This window comes from Parasteatoda tepidariorum, chromosome 3 (genome assembly GCF_982258835.1).
Source record: "Parasteatoda tepidariorum strain Cologne lab strain chromosome 3, Ptep-v5.0, whole genome shotgun sequence".
Classification (NCBI taxonomy): domain Eukaryota; kingdom Metazoa; phylum Arthropoda; class Arachnida; order Araneae; family Theridiidae; genus Parasteatoda; species Parasteatoda tepidariorum.
The window spans coordinates 57,503,409-57,519,942 of NC_141757.1; the positions used below are offsets into that span (position 1 = coordinate 57,503,409).

At 27.0% G+C, this 16,534-nt stretch overlaps 1 protein-coding gene and 1 long non-coding RNA gene across 6 annotated transcripts in view; one reads left to right on the forward strand and one right to left on the reverse strand.

Annotated features, from left to right (window-relative positions):
* Positions 1–16,534, forward strand: part of LOC147813821 (uncharacterized) — a 579,591-nt gene that overhangs the window by 149,997 nt on the left and 413,060 nt on the right. The window lies entirely within an intron of this gene.
* Positions 1–16,534, reverse strand: part of LOC107438721 (potassium channel subfamily T member 2) — a 518,547-nt gene that overhangs the window by 135,524 nt on the left and 366,489 nt on the right. For all 5 annotated transcript variants that reach the window (XM_071179918.2, XM_071179919.2, XM_087159363.1 and 2 more), the window contains 3 exons: positions 15,331–15,379; positions 7,940–7,999; positions 3,453–3,527 (listed from right to left, as the gene is read on the reverse strand). In XM_071179918.2, coding sequence (XP_071036019.2) covers positions 3,453–3,527; positions 7,940–7,999; positions 15,331–15,379 — 184 coding nt within the window. The remainder of the gene's footprint in view (positions 1–3,452; positions 3,528–7,939; positions 8,000–15,330; positions 15,380–16,534) is intronic.

The following is a 16,534-nucleotide window of genomic DNA, read 5'->3' on the forward strand; positions in this document are numbered from 1 at the left end:
TTCAAAAATGTGGGTAAAATATTTTAAGGCAGATATAATGAAAGATACATTATTGATGAAATATTTTGCTTCTGTGAAATTATCTCGAACTATATTTGGTTTCAAATTGGATACGAACTTGCAGTCAACTGATATTTTGTTATTTATTATGTCTCATATGATTAAAAATAGTACAGCTAAAATTTTTTTAACATTTATGTTTTTTTGTGAAGATAAAGATTTGTAAATTAATACTATTTTAAGAGATAAAAAAGAGCGTCACTGTAAAAATCGGATGTTTAAATTTCGCGAAAATTTCATCATTTTCGACGAAACTTTCATCATTTCCTGGCACCGAGCAAACATATCGCCGAAGTAACGAAATAACTATAGACACTTATTTGAGGAAATGAATTTCGTCAACACTAACGAATTATTTCATTATTGAATTTGTTTTCCTAAAAAAAAAACCCTTGGTAGTGCCTAATGCATCTAATAATCACTTTATCGTGGGCACTATATACCACTTTATAGCACAAGAAAGACAAATAGAAAAAAAGATAAATTACACCCTTCCTGAAGCGGGATTCAAACTAGGGTTATTCCTGATACGAAACCAACTCCTTGACCACCATACAGGCCGATCCTTACAATGTTTTCGATCGTCTAGTCTTCCTTCCAGTTTTGTCATTCTGGTTAACGATTTCAAGATTCCGAGTTGATAAAACATTTTCGTTAGTTATTTGAGAGTTCCGGATTAGTCACAAATCACGTGAGTTCTTAGCGAAATAATTTTCAGAATTAACGAAAAATAGCTCAAGTATTGCTGAATCGTCAAAAGTGAGAGTTTTAATTTTGGGAGTGCTTATTTTTATATGCAATTTTCATAAAAAAATATTTTACTTGCAGATTTTTATCTTTAATTAATAAGTAACATTTGAGGGACATTTATTTTAGTTTTGACACCTATTTCTAATTTTTATTAAAACAATATTTTTTAGTTGCATCACAAACAAAAGTGTGCTCATTACTATCATATATCAAGAATTTCCTTTAAATTTCAAGATCTTATTTGTTTGAAATATTACTAAGAGCAAAAAGTTAAATTTTTTATTGAAATCATGTGTAACATTCCAGTTTTAAACGCAAAGTTCAAAATTAATTATTTCCTTTTAAAAAACTCTGTATGGTTATTACATTTTTTTAATTCACTAGTTTTATGTGCTCCATTTCATTCAATAAAATTAATTTCATGAACCAAACTAATTTAATTACTCGCTAAACACCAAAAAAATCAAGCCACTTTTTTAATTATGTGTAACTTTGTAACGAAAAGTGCACTTTGTAAGTAAATATTTAGTTTGGAGATAATTAATGACTAACTTATTTGAAAGGTAATATTTGCCAAAATAATTCATTTAGGTTATTAGACAGATAGTTATCTTAAAATATAAAAATTAAGAGCTTTAATTTTCAGATCAGTCAACTAAAACGCAGCAGACCATGCAAACATAATTCTTCTATAATTTAATTCTCTAATAATGAGGTACGTCATCAAATTAAACCTCTAACAACGAAATTTTAAATTCACCGAATTAGCCATACTTATTCATTGAATGAAGTATCCAATTAACAAATTACAAAGAACGCTCTCAGGAAAATGATCACCGTTTTGGGAAACATAGTTTTTCCTTATCTTTATTTTAAATTTGAGAAGAGTCCCTCTCATACGATAACTCATTAGATAAGGTAAAGAGGTTGGATCACCGTAGTAATTATTTGGGCCCTATTAATTATACAAACTTTACTATCCCTTTTCTTGTTTGAGATAAAGGGATCAATAACTACTTTTAAACTGAAGTACTTTTTTTTTAAAATCTCTATAATTTATGATTTAACAAACACGGAACGTTTATTTTAGTTTATGTTGTAGTATTCAAGATGGTTTAGTTCTGCTAGTATAAAAAATATGTCCATTATAAATATTTGAAATGGGTATTATTAAGCTTGATAACGTTAAGTTTATAGAACAGATTTTTTTTAACCTTTATGCTTTTATACGAGAATCATATATGCACAATATATTTAAAGCTAAATACTCAGAATAGTTTTACAATTTATATTGACTTGAAAACACTTTCTAAAATTTATTGTAGAAAGACTTAACACTTAATTATTTCCTTTTTTTAAAGGTATAATATAAATAAAATTTGATTAAGCTGGAGAATTATATGGAAAATATAGATTTTTGGTAAATACTGCTTAATCAAACCAGTTGGACTGATTAGAAATGTTTGGTTGCAGGGAAAATATAACCGGAAAAATGTTTTCCAGAAAAAAAAATCCCCGAGGAAAAAAAAATCCCTAGGAAAAAAATTTCATATAAAAATAATTTTTTTATTTTATTTGAAAATGCACATATTTTTTAATGTATGTACATTTTTTTAAAAATTTAATTTTTGTTAAAAATGCATATATAAAGAAAGACTATGGATGTAAGTTATTAATTTTAATTAAGAACAAACATATTTCTTAATTATTTACTTTTTTTTATTTCTAATTAGTTTTATTTTCAAATTTAATTCACAAAAATAAATTTCTTTCTAAAAATTACTAAGAATTAAATTCATAAAAATTAAATTTCTAAAAATTTCTTTCCAAAAATTAAATTTCTTTCTTAAAATTAAATTTTTAATTTATTAGAAATGTTTGGTTGCAGGGAAAATGTAACCGGAAAAATGTTTTCTAGAAAAAAAAATCCATAGGAAAAAAAAAACTCCTATAAAAATAATTTTTTTATTTTATTTGAAAATGAACATAATTTTTAATAAATGTAATTTTTTTTAAAATTCAATTTTTGTTAAAAATGCATATATAAAGGAATACTATGAAAGTAAGTTATTAATTTTAAATTAAGAACAAACATAATTCATAATTATTTACTTATCTTACTCCTAATTTAGTTTTATTTTCAAATTTAATTCACAAAAATAAATTTCTTTCCAAAAATTATAAATTTTGAAAGTGGATGTTTTTGATATTTTTCTAGGGTACGACAAATAGATTTCCTGAAAAATTTCCTCCGGACACTTTATTTTTCTTTTTTCCCCTGAAATATTAGTAATTATTATCAGTTTGTAATCTTATAATCTTTTTTCATCTGAAACCAGAAGCATATGAGTATGAATATTACTTTTGCAGACAATTTTGTAGTTCTTTAGAGTATGACCGTTTTATTTCTTGCAACTTTAGAATGCGAAAAAAAATTCGATTGATTGTTTCATTTTTTCACAAGAAATTGCTCATGATTTTTAAGCTTACATTTTTTTAAAAAATAATTCTGACATCATGAATCAGAAATGTCAAAATGTGTATACCCCCACGATGCATTTTAATGCTTTCATAAATTTATTCTAGAATAAAAACCTTGAGGCTACTTCGATGATGAAAGGGAATAAATAAATAAAACTTACTGTAACTACAAATGGAACATTATTCACCAACTCCAGAATAACGTTGGAGGATAAAAGCTGTTGCCACACATTTCCCTAAAACAAAGAAATTATTATTTTCAGAATTGGTTTCAATTGTCTTGTGAAATAAAATAGTAATGATTGCAGTTTTAAGTGTTGAATACTAGTTAAAATATAATAATATAATATTTATTATTATGATTTGAATTTATTAAGATTTCTCAAAATATTTAAATTGCATATTATGTATAAATGTAATCAAACGATATGATATATCATATCAGTAATATGTCAGTTAATATGTTTAAATGTAATGCACAATAGTAAAAAAATTACCTCAGTAAAGACAACTGAAAATTATAAACATCGATGGTTAAATATTTACATTTCGAATTCGAAAACTGTTAATTATAGCAGAATTTATAACAATAATGTTAGCAACTTCACCATTTTCGTCAATTATTTTGATAAGTTATGTTTGGTTATTGATATCAACTTTATAATTCTAATCTTTCTCTATCACACAAATAGTGCCTTAATATTTAATGTCTGGTCCTTATAAACTGCCATGTCTGTAAGAGCATTCGAGTTTAAGATTATATACATTTTTAACAAGAAAAATGTTTTAGTCTTTCAAACTTTTCCTATGTGTATAAATATAATTCCCATGTGTATTGTTCGAAATGTGGAATTTTTCTGGGAGTAGAGGGCAAGAACCAAAGAGTACAGTGGATAAGGAAGTTTTAAGGATCATGTTTTATTCTTGATGGACAATATTAAAAGTTTACAACAACTCCACAAATCTTTTTCCTCGAATAACTATTCTAATTATATTTTATGGAACTTTGGTTATGACATTATATTTTAATCATAATGCACTTTCATTTCCAAATTTAAAATGATTGAATAATAATGTAATATAAAATTGAAACTAAATTTAGCTTTTTTAAAATAAACAATGTTCTAACAAATTTATAATTATTAAATGCAGTACAAATTATCAGCACATTTATTCATGGCAATTTAAATATTTTTATGTAACCATTATATTAATTAAGCAGTAAATAAAGAATAAAAAAACATTTATTTTTACTTTAAAAAGTTTAGATCTTGAACAGCATTTTTTTCTTTCGTTTCAATAGTGACATCAATATGACCAAAAACGGAGAACATTAAATTGTCATTACGGTTATCTGTCAAACGTTTAAACTAAGGATAGTATCTTTAGATAAATTTGTCTACCTCAAACGTTTGAAAATATACGAAAATGATATATTAGAAAAAAGACCCAATAGTTTTATACTTACGCTGAGAAAAAGTATTGTCAAAATTGCAAAATATGGTAAAATTCATCGTGTTTCTGAATATCTGTGAAAGCCAAAAAGCTTGGTAATTTTTACCGAATCACTTTTGCAATGATTTTGGCAAAATTAACAATAAAATATGATTTTTTAATGCACGATAGAAATTGGTAAGTGTGGTAAAACTTGGTAATTTTATCATGATACCTTACAGCGTGGTATGAAAATCGTTCTTTTGGTTAAATTTACTTTACAGTTTTTTATTTTATATCAAATGTGTGGTAATAAGAACTATAGTTTTGAAAATCAGAGTTTTCGGTACTCTGTTACCATATAAAAGGAAAACTTATCAAATGAATGGTTTAAATACTGTATATTTTGGCTTTATTAACCGGAATTTTTTTTATATCAAAAATGTAATTACCATACAGTGAGATAATTTTTTTTATGTCTGTGCAGTTATCGATGTAAACTGAAGATTGATGTAATTTTTAAACTCTCTGATTATTTAAAATAATTTAGTAACAAGTAGAATAAATATGCTTGACTCATATTCCATTATTTATGGAAGTGTTATTAAAAGGGAATGCTTGATTATAAATCCTTTAGGGAATTGCCTATTTATTGAAGTCCTTTAAATGTCTTGAGTTCCAAAATGTTTTGCAATGCAACGTGTATCAGATTTGATATTTTAAAATGTATAATTGTGACCTAGTTAATATTTTTTTACGCGTAAAAGCCTAATGAAACAATTTTATGTCCCACTTTGTTGACAATTGTCTAAGTATTGTTTTTTACTTATCTTAAGCATCGTATTCATATATTTTTTATAAAAAATATAAAAGTCGATTTCTTTTTTGCCTTAACAATAGGAGTAATAAGATCACAGTTAAATTCCTCTAAATATTAGTTATTTTCCTCTAAATATTGGTTAAAAGTTTTAGAACTAAGGCAGATTTAGCACAGATTACATTGTCACTTCGGGTGTATAAGAAACTCATTCAATGTGTCTATTTATAAATTCAAAAACAGCTTAAGTTTTCACTAAATTTGATTAAACTTTCACTACCATTTATATTGTATGGTTAGAATTCCCTTGCCATCAGGCTAACCGAGGAAGGTTTTCGTGTTTCTCATTTCCATGTAATGCAAACACGAATTAATTCCGCCTAAAACACCTCCACTATGGATAGTTTGCCTCAATGGTTGATCCAGGAGTTTGTTGGTATTCTGGGTTGAATTCAAAACTACTAGATTCCACTGTTGAACATTAATCGTCATGTACTAACTATTGGGTGGACTGTTCAACACCGGTTATGAAATGAAATAAAATAAATATCGAACAATTCTGGGAGATAAACAGCAAGAATTAAACCTGTGATAATTTCCGTCTAAAATCAGTTTCCAGTTGGAATTGTGTTGCTCATGGTAAGAAAAATCTTTGCACGTTGGAATGTGACCTCATTCCATCTGGAAGGATCATTCCAGAATGTTCATAATACGGGTCATGCAGCTCCCTGTACGGGATATTCATTTTTTTTTTGTTTTGCAATTGTCCCAGTAACAATTTTTTATCGATTGTAGTATTTTTATTCAGCAGCCCTACATAATTGTGGGAAGTTTAATTATACGCGCAATTTTTTGGTTTGGAATTCCCGAGTTCCGCAAGTTCCGTTTTTTATTGGTTCTCAAATTCAATCAGTCATTTTTGGGGCACCCTATATTCTCACAAGATTGTCGTATATCTGTTATTTTTATAAAATAATTTTATTATACATTATTTCTATCCACATCCTAATGATTCTTGCTTTCGTTTCGCAAATACAACTTTAATAACTCTTATGTGTTGTATCCTGTTGCAATTATAAATTATAGTGTAACTGAATAAAAAAAATGGGGGCGACTACTTTACACCAAGTAAGAACAGAAGTATAAAAGAAAGTTCTTGGTTGCCTGTGTAGAGAAGTATCTAAATTCTAGAATTATGTAAGGCATTTCACTGCACCACCTTGGTGAGAAATAGTTTCCACCATTTTGGTGTCGAGTTACACTAAAATCGTTTACAGTGTGCCAAAGCAAAAATCGTAATAATTAATAAAATTTAATTGAAAATTATTCTGGCATTATAATTAATTTTTACCTAATATAATTTATATATTGTACTATTAATATTATAAATATTTATTATAATCATTTACAATAAAAAGCGTAATTATCATTCTGTGTTAAAGGAGTGAAATTAAATACTATGATGTTACTAATAATAATCGTGGGATATTAATATTAGTAACATTATTAATATCTAAACATTATTTTCACGTAAACGAAATATTTTATGGTAGTTTTTAGTTACTACATAATATTTAGTAAATATATAAAATTTAACTTTTTACTTGTTTATGCAGTGAATCTGTTGTACTAATCTTTTAATGCTTTTTATGTAAAGCATTTTCTCATATTTTCTCGTTAACATAAGCATTTACTATAATAAAAGAAGTGATTACAAATGATAGTAAATATAGAGGACTGACATTTTGTTCTTTTGTTGTAAATTGTTACGTTGCACAATCTAGGAAACTTAAAATGTGTTTAATAGTTAACGAAGAATAAACAATAACTCACTGCATTTTTGAGCATAAAATTGTAAAATCATGAAAACTGCCTTTCTTAAGAAAAGCTTATTTGGTAAAGCAATTTATTTCACCCTGATTGAATTCCATAAAATTGTTATGGCAATAAAACTGCATTTGTTTTAAATTTCATTTTCGAGAAAGTGGTTACCGAGAAAAGTAATTTAGATACCGAGAAAACAATTTATCCATATAAGAATCGGAAAAAAAATCGTTATGCGTTTTTCTCATCGTTGAGGAAAATAAGCAAAAAGTTAAATAGTTTTAGAGAAATGTAATGCAATAAAAATTTTAATCTATTTCAATTTAATAATTTTAGTTTTTCCAAGAAAAAGTGTTTTTTTTCCTTCAAGAAAGAAACAGAGACGAACAGAATGAACAAGGTAATATTGATTTTAATTTGTTAATTTCTCTACAGTTAATTTTGAATTAATTTCTCTATCGATAAATATAATCTCTGTTAATGTTATTAAAATTATATTAAACCCCATAGTTGTTATTCAGAAAAATAATTTATATTGATCAATAAAAAGCACATTATTTTTTTTTATCTCACCTTATATCCTAAGTAAGCAATGAGTAAGGCCTCTAATAAACTAATGACAGACAGTGACACCTGTAACAATAAAAATAAATAATTCAGATTTCAAACAACAAGGATTTAGAACAATGATAAGAAATTACCCCTTTTAAAACACCCGTTGAAATATATAAGAAATAACTATTTAAAGGTAAATAAATTGCATTGCAATCTTAAAAATAATGCCATAAATAAACATGTTTTGGTTAAAAATTTAATGCAAGTTTATTTAAAACTTTAAAGAGGCTCTTGGACAAAGAAAAAGTAAGAATATAATGATTGAGATTAAAATGATTTTTTAGAAAATAAATAAAATTAGATTTCTTTGAAATGGGGAAAATATTGTAATTATCTTAATTAAAACAAAAGTGTACGCGAAGATTTTAGAGTTCTTACTAAATCATTAAATGAAGTAATTATTTCAAAAGGATGCATGCGTATTTGATAAAATTCTATTTAAAACAACTTATTTATTTAAAACAACTTTTAGTAAACATAACAATAAAATAGTTTTTTCTTAATTTTGTTGGTTAGAATTATTGAACATTTAAATGTACTATTGTCTGTACATTTTGAAAATTAGCCACGTCGAATGAGGGGTATTGTAAAGTAAACATGGCAAAGGACTGAACCCGAAACCTGCTGGTAAGTACAGCAGTATATGTTTCTATGATAAATGTAATCCCTCGCCATGAAAGACTGTCTCATTGAACGAAATGAGTGAGGTAAAAATGAAGTGCTTCCATTTAGTCAAGGAGCATAAAGAGAATAAAGTCAAAGATAATAAAGAAAAACACTAACGTTTAACAATTTGGGTGGAGAGTAAGAGCTGTGGTAGTGTCATCAAATTATAAAATTATATTTTTTCATTAAAGTGATATGTGCTGCATCCTAGCATGTATTTGTACAGAAATAGAAAAAAATTAGTTAGACCTAAAAAATTGTAATAATGTCAGAATTAAGTTGAATAACTTTTAATAAAAAGAAAATTATTAATATGTAATACAACAAAGTTAAAAATTAATAAAATAAAGCAAATTAAATAAAATAAAATAAAACAAAGCTAAAAATAAATAAAATAAAGTAAATTAAATAAAATAAAATAAAATAAAACAAAATAAAATAAATAAAATGAAATAAAATAAATAAAATGAAATAAAATGAAATAAAATAAATGAAATAAAATAAAATAAAACAAAATAAAATAAAATAAATAAAATGAAATAAAATAAATGAAAATAAAATGAAATAAAGTAAAATAAAATAAAATAAATAAAATAAGATTAAATTAAATGAATAAAATAAAATAAATGAAAATAAAATGAAATAAAGTAAAATAAAATAAAATAAATAAAATAAGATTAAATTAAATGAATAAAATAAAATAAATGAAAATAAATAAAATAAAATAAAATAAAATAAATAAAATAAATAAAATAAATAAAATAAATAAAATAAATAAAATATAAATAAAAATAATGTAGAGCAGAAAAAAAACATTTGGGATCAACCAGGAGATCTTTGAAAATGATTTCTACATTTTTCCATTGTTAAAAGAAAAGTTGTTGGAAAAAGAATGATAATATTTCATTTACAATATGGTCAGATTAAGAATATTATTACTTTCATATGTTTTGAAAACTCTATTTAAACGAATAAAAAGTATCTTAAAAAATGAACAGAGCAAATTCGAAGCTTCCTCAACATAAACTTGATAATGCCTTCTACAAAAAATAGTTTTTGCAATACTTTATATCTTTTAAATTTCTCAGGAAAGGTTTTTAAATGTTCCATCTGTTGCAGATAAAAAAATTTTTTTTAGAAACTTTTTAAATATTCATTTTGTTGAAAGATAAAAAGCGTCATAACTAAAACAATAAAAAGCATCAATTGTTTAGATTGATTATATTTCTATCTTTAAATTGAAACTTCACTTGCGATGTTAGAATAATTTAGATTCTTAAACTCTCTAATCGTTGGAGAAAAACTGTATTTTTTCACAAAAAAGATTTCTTTTATAAATATTTTTAATAATGCAGAGAATTTCAATATCATGTACTAACCTATGAAAAATCACAGAAGTATTGTATGGCACTATTCTTGAGGGTTTTTACTTTCTAAAACTTTTAAAAAGTTCAACAATTTAAAGTTGAAAGATATTGAAATTTAAAGAAATTTAGCTTATGTAAGTGGAATATTTTAGAATTATGGGTATTAAAATTACTTTTAAGTTTCAATATTTTATAAAATCAACTTTTAGACTTGTAAATCTATGATTTAGTTTTACTCTATCTAGAATTAATAAAAAAAAAAAAAAAAAAAAAAGAGAAAGTTAAACGCCCTTCTTCAACATTTTTCGTCATGCATTACATAGAAATGAAATATTTACATTGTATAAATGAAACATAAATATTTTTTCGGATTGAAAATGAAATTCAAAGTAAGGAAAACATATTTGAATAAATTTAAGCGAAATTCCATTTATTCACGCATTTTGATGTTGTGATGCTATCAATATTTAATGCAGTATGTTTTAGATACAAAGCATTACAGAAAAACTCATATCATAAATATTGCTTGGAATTTTGACTACATTTTATTTTTGATTGAATTTAAAAGAATTTTAATAAAAGATAAATGTGCAAATATTAGAAACTCCAACTTTATTTTAATTCGTACTTGAAGAATGTAAGTGAATATCAGTTAAGTATGTTTCAGATAGAAGAGCTTTATTAATTAACATATTTTTTAAATTCGTTCCCGTGCTTCAGGTTCTGGGTTCGATCCTCGGGCCGGGCAAGGTTGACTCAGCCTTTCATCCCTTCAGTGGGTCGATAAGTGAGTACCAAGCATGCTAGGGAACTAAACACTGGGGGTTTCGCATTCGGCTGACCACCTATAGTGCTGCTTTTAGGAGAACTCCTCCAGACTGACCACCTATAGTGCTGCTTTTAGGAGAACTCCTCCAGACTGAAAATCTGGGGCTGTCTGCTGCTATGGTAACAAGCGAGAACACATTTCTAATGGGGGTGAAAAGAAGAAAAGAAGGTGTTAATTGGTTTACTCACGACGACCTACGCTAAGATTAAGACAAAACTATTCACCCCACACCCCAATTCGAAGTGACCTTTTCTCGTAACCATAGTACCCGCCACGACGCGAGACGGATGTCTGGAGGAGTTCTCCTGAAAGCCACACTATAACCGGAACATCTGCTCCTACATCCCAGAGCCCAAGGTCAAGAAAATTGAGATGGGCACAGTAGGCCTTGGCCCTCTATGAGCTGTCACGTCACTGAGTTTAGTTTTTTTCTTAATTTTTTAAATTAATAAATAAAAGATTGAGGAAATTACTTAGTATATTCAATATTTCAATTCGTTGCACTTTTATTATGAGAAAGAACATTATTTTCTGGAAATCGAGTCGAAATATGTTCTAAACTTGTTTATTACACTGATTATTAAGAAAACTGGATTCTATTTTCTTTAAAAAGATAAAAATGCATACATAGACCGAAAAGGAAAAAAAATTTAATTGACTTAAATCAGTTCTATTTGCAGAAAAGTGTTTTTACCTAAAATTTGAAAACTAATTTTTAATCTCCTAAAAATGTATCATAAAAATTTGACAATTCTTTGAAATATTTCTGAGTTTTTTATCTCAGAAATTTTTTTTTAATATCTAGCAGCAACAATTGCAGTGTTTGTAACTGTTCTCTAGTCCTCTTGTATCTATCGTAGATGTAGATGTACATACCGTAGATGTTAGAGTAGATGTAGTTCCTTAGTGTTCATCAAAAACCCTCCTTGCTCAAAATATAGTTTTGAGTACCCAGAGTCTATGCTAGGTGTCCAGAAAGACAGTCGTACCTAACTTCCAGCAGCAACCGAAAGTAATTTCCGAATGTAAACCGAATGTAATCTCGGGAGATGTGGGGTCTTTTTGTGGGATCTCTTTTTTTTTTTAACTAGATGAGCCATCTCATTTCCATTAATACCCAAGCGAGAGGGTATCTATTGTAATACTGTACCTTTTCTTAAAGACAAAAGCAACCCAAGATTCTCCTTACAGCTTTTAACTGTATGAGAGTCTTAAAAATCCAGACATGTTATTGCTTGGATTGCTGTGTTGGTGTCATGAAATATAATATTGAAGTATATATTTTAAATATGACATTTGGATAGTATAAGTTGATTAAAAAAGTTCCGATTTTATTTTTGTAAATCCTCACGCGGCAAATTTTTTCATTTAATTTTTATTAACAGTAAACTAAAAAAATCTCTTATCTTTTTCATATAAAAAATATATTTAGCCCAGTTCATTGTACACAACATGGTATCTGTAAAATTCTTCCAATAATTAAGCACTCAGTTTTGAAATAACACCAAATGTTAATTAATTTTCAAGTAATAGCATTGCTTTTTAATTTAGTAAAAAAGGATTCCGATACGAGCGCAAAGGGATGAAAGTAAAATGCATTAAAAACATAAAGTTCATCGTAAAATTGGAAATATTTATTGAAAGTAAATTAGTGCTTTTAAGGCAATTACCAAAATACCAATAGTTATTATATTTAGTTATATAGTAATGAATATGCCAAAATTCTTATGAAAGCATCTACTATATTTTTCGTGTCATATATCATGATATTGGAATTTTGACATGCTTAAAATCTCAGATAATGACTCCCCTAATAGTTTCAGCCATCCAAAACCAGAAAACAATCATTATCATTTGCTGTTATTTTTGCCGCGAGTTTGCGTTTAGGCCAACCACACCCTAGTTTAATTAAGCAGCTCAAAGTAATCGCTTTCGACTCTACGTCAAAGGCAGTTTTGTAAGGCCGATTTGAAGTAAAAAGCAATCACTTCAAATGCACCAATAACGTCCTTTTCAATTTCGTTAAAGAACTGAAATAAGGGGTCGTGTTGCTGGGGAATGGACCGTCACAGTGTCTCGAATAATTTGTATCAATATTTGTAAAGGAATTTGTGTACCCTGCTTGGGTATGCATGAGTAAAAAAAGTTGATTTGGTGGTCGCTTCTTGGAAGCATTTTTTTTTAAAGTGTTTCTTTTTTTAAACATTTTTATTCAAATTTCTGTTACGCTTAGCAACCCGAGCGTATAAAAAGTCATTTATTTGCTAAAAGGGTTGACTTCATTTGAAGTTTTTTTCATTTTATCGATCAAAATGCAGAAAAATAGTTTCTGACAAATTTTTGCGTCTTTTGATCATTTCTTTGGCTTATAGTAAGCATTTACTTGCTGTCAATATCGAAGATATCAATATCGAAATAAATAATTTTATATTATATTATTGGAAATCATTTAAGATATAACTGTAAATATTGTCCAAATTATCTTATTCTAACTCAATAATCTATGAAAAAGTTTGAAAACAATTGGATTTATTTGTCGTGCGACATGCATTGTTTTTTTTCTGGAATTGAAATATTGAAGTTACAGAAGTGGATGTTAATAAAACACAATTTGGAGGATGAAACTTATACATAAACCAGCCAACATAACTATTAGCACTTTTTTTTATTTACACACTCAATGATATCTCTGTCATTCCCTTCTTTATTTCTTAGATTATTTATCATATTCTGAATATATTAATGAAAAGTTTTTGTTAGTTCTCTCATAATTACTGACAAAAAGCTGATGTTCAAAATAGAGAGATTTCAAAGAGTTCATGAAAGTTTTTCTCTGTTAGTTTAAATGTTTTATGCTCCGTTTTTCAATTTTTTAAAATGTTTTTAAAGGCAATCATATTAGTTATATATTTAAGTTCATTGCTTGCATCAATTGAGATATTTCATGTTGACTTTGAGGAGTAGAACTAACCACAATTCTCTTACTTTTTATTAAATTTTGTTTGCAAATACAAATCTTTTTTAAAGATATGCCAACCTAAAATAACCTTTGACTCTTGAGTTTAACGTATCCTTGCCATAAGTTTCATCCGAATATAGTGTTTTACATTTTGGGTAGGTAGCATATGTTTTATTTAAAACTGTTTTTTCGTTTAATTTGACCTATAAATGTGAAGTTATTCTAACCCACATTACAAAGAGAGCATTTTACACAAAGAGGAATTAATGCACATTTTTCTATATTGTTTGTACTGTCGCTTATTTATTATGTTTTCTCTTATTTCAATTCCTATTTCACATAAGAACAACTTAGGTACAGATAAAGCTCATTTTTGATTTTTAAAACGTGAATGACTTATAAGAGTGACATATATTTTACTTAGTTAATAACAAAGGGCAGGCAGACACATAATTTTTTTAAAGATCCCACACTAACTCGCCTGCAGTCAAACTTCTATTTAAACCAATTCTTAACGGGTCACGGGGTTTTCGGAATATATCAACATAAATTCTTCAATAAACGAGCAAATTGTAAATTTTGTGGCAGAGTACAAGACATTGACCATCTCGTGAAATTTTGTCCCAAATTCCAGACGATCCGTGGCAGAAAATGGGATCAATACACTCAACATCAACTTTATGCTGATATTGACTGCAGGGAGAAAATCATCGAAATTCTTAAATATACCCTGGATGATCTGCTTGCCCCTGCGAGTACACCTGACTAATTTTTATCTGGTTTTATTTTTAAACTTTCGGTTTTAAATTTCTGCTTTTAGTATTTTACTTCGGCACTTACCGTTTCCATGAATTTATTCTCCCCTTCAACTGGCATCTTCATTATGCATGGGACATTCGAAATGAAATCTTGCTCTTGGTCAAATTCTGCACCCTCTGTCTTACCTGGTGTCATCTTTGAGTGTTATCCTCTCAGTGAAACTTTGGTTAACCTTAGAACTTTTTTAATCTTAGAGGCACTTAGCCTTGAAAGGGAGACACTTGAACTTTTAGTCTACTATTTTATTTATTCTACTAAGCTTATTTTAGTCTTATTTGTTTTTTAATGTGATTTTTCATATTTTACCATTTGATGTTTTACCTGACCTTACTTTTATATGTTTTTACCTGTATTTTTGACACTGTATTTTGACACTTTTATTGTTGGTTGATTTTATCCACCTTGATGTTTTAAGCACTTTTAACTTTTATTCTGTTTTATTTTTATTTTACTTTTTCGATTTTGGGATTTTTCCTATGTGTTTTAATCTTTTTAATTTTGTACTTTTACTTTTCTGTAGTTTGGTAGTGTTTAGTTCACGTGCAAACGGGTGAAACCCTTATCCGCAAACTCCTTCGGGGGTAGGTCGGTTACTATTGGTCTTACTTAGTTAATAAATTCATTTTTTTTCTGTAAAAAATAAGGTAATTATAGCCATAAGAATGATGATTTCTATTTCTTTTTGAGGTAAGAAATTGTTTTTATTTACCTGAACACTCCATAAAGGTAACGGACGGTCTACCCATAGAATAGCATTCCTGCAAATAAATAATCACATTGAATTAAAAAACAATTATTTAAAAAAATGATGACTAATACTTAAAATTTGTTGTTTAAACAACTAATATAATTCATAAGTCTTATACATAGCTATATCTTTCCATATTGGTTATTTTGAAAGAAAAAAAATTATTTGAAGCTGTGTTTTTAAATATTGTAATATATAATCCAAATAAATAATTATTTATTAATATTAAATAAATAATCCAAAAAAACAGAAGCTAAAATTAATTCCTCCCCAGTCACATCAGCCTCTCCTGATAACCTGGAATCGTGTTTCATTGATATGAATGCTGATTCCCTTATAACAATATTAATATCTCACCCGCGTGGAAATGCATTTTACCATGATTTGCATGTCTCAGTCACTGTAATTTTATTTGTTCTGTTTTTCAACTTTTTGTCTCTCTGCAACTGTGGTTTTTCCTCCACCTTTATTTTTCTATTTTTCATTGGCAACTTTACGTTTTATATTTCAAATTACTTTTGTTTCTTCTCACTCTCGCCTGTTTCTGAGCTCTTGAAACATAAAGTTTTTGATCAAGTAATATTATAACCTGTGCTACTTTTTAAAATGTTGTAATACATGATACTGTAATACGTTTTTACAAGTAATTTCATATATTTAAAATTAATGAATTAAAATATCTTATAATTTTTTTTGCTAAGCTTAATTATTTAATACGACATTTTTATGAATAATTAACTTTTCTTATTAATATCAATCAGTGACGTTTTAAGAGAAAGGTAAATTGCTATTTATTATCCTTAAATACCTTCACACGTTTTAAAGTAGAGTTCAGATGCAATTTTGCATAAATATTCTTCACAAAATTGCATCTAATTATTTGCCAAATAGAGACTTAGTAAACAGAGACTAGCCAACTAAACATCTCTTACTTGGAAACCCAGCCAAAGCTTCTGCCACAGTCCATAAAGATGAGTCAACAGATCACCTTCCAAAATATTTTACTTTTAAATGCTGGTATCAAATTATATTAAAAATATTTAGATCTTTTACAATATAGATATCAGTTTACTGCCATCACTATAAATGAGTTCTTTTTAACATGTTTTATGTTTATCTTAAGCAGAAGTAAGGGATTATTTTCAATGGTAATTTTTAAGTTATA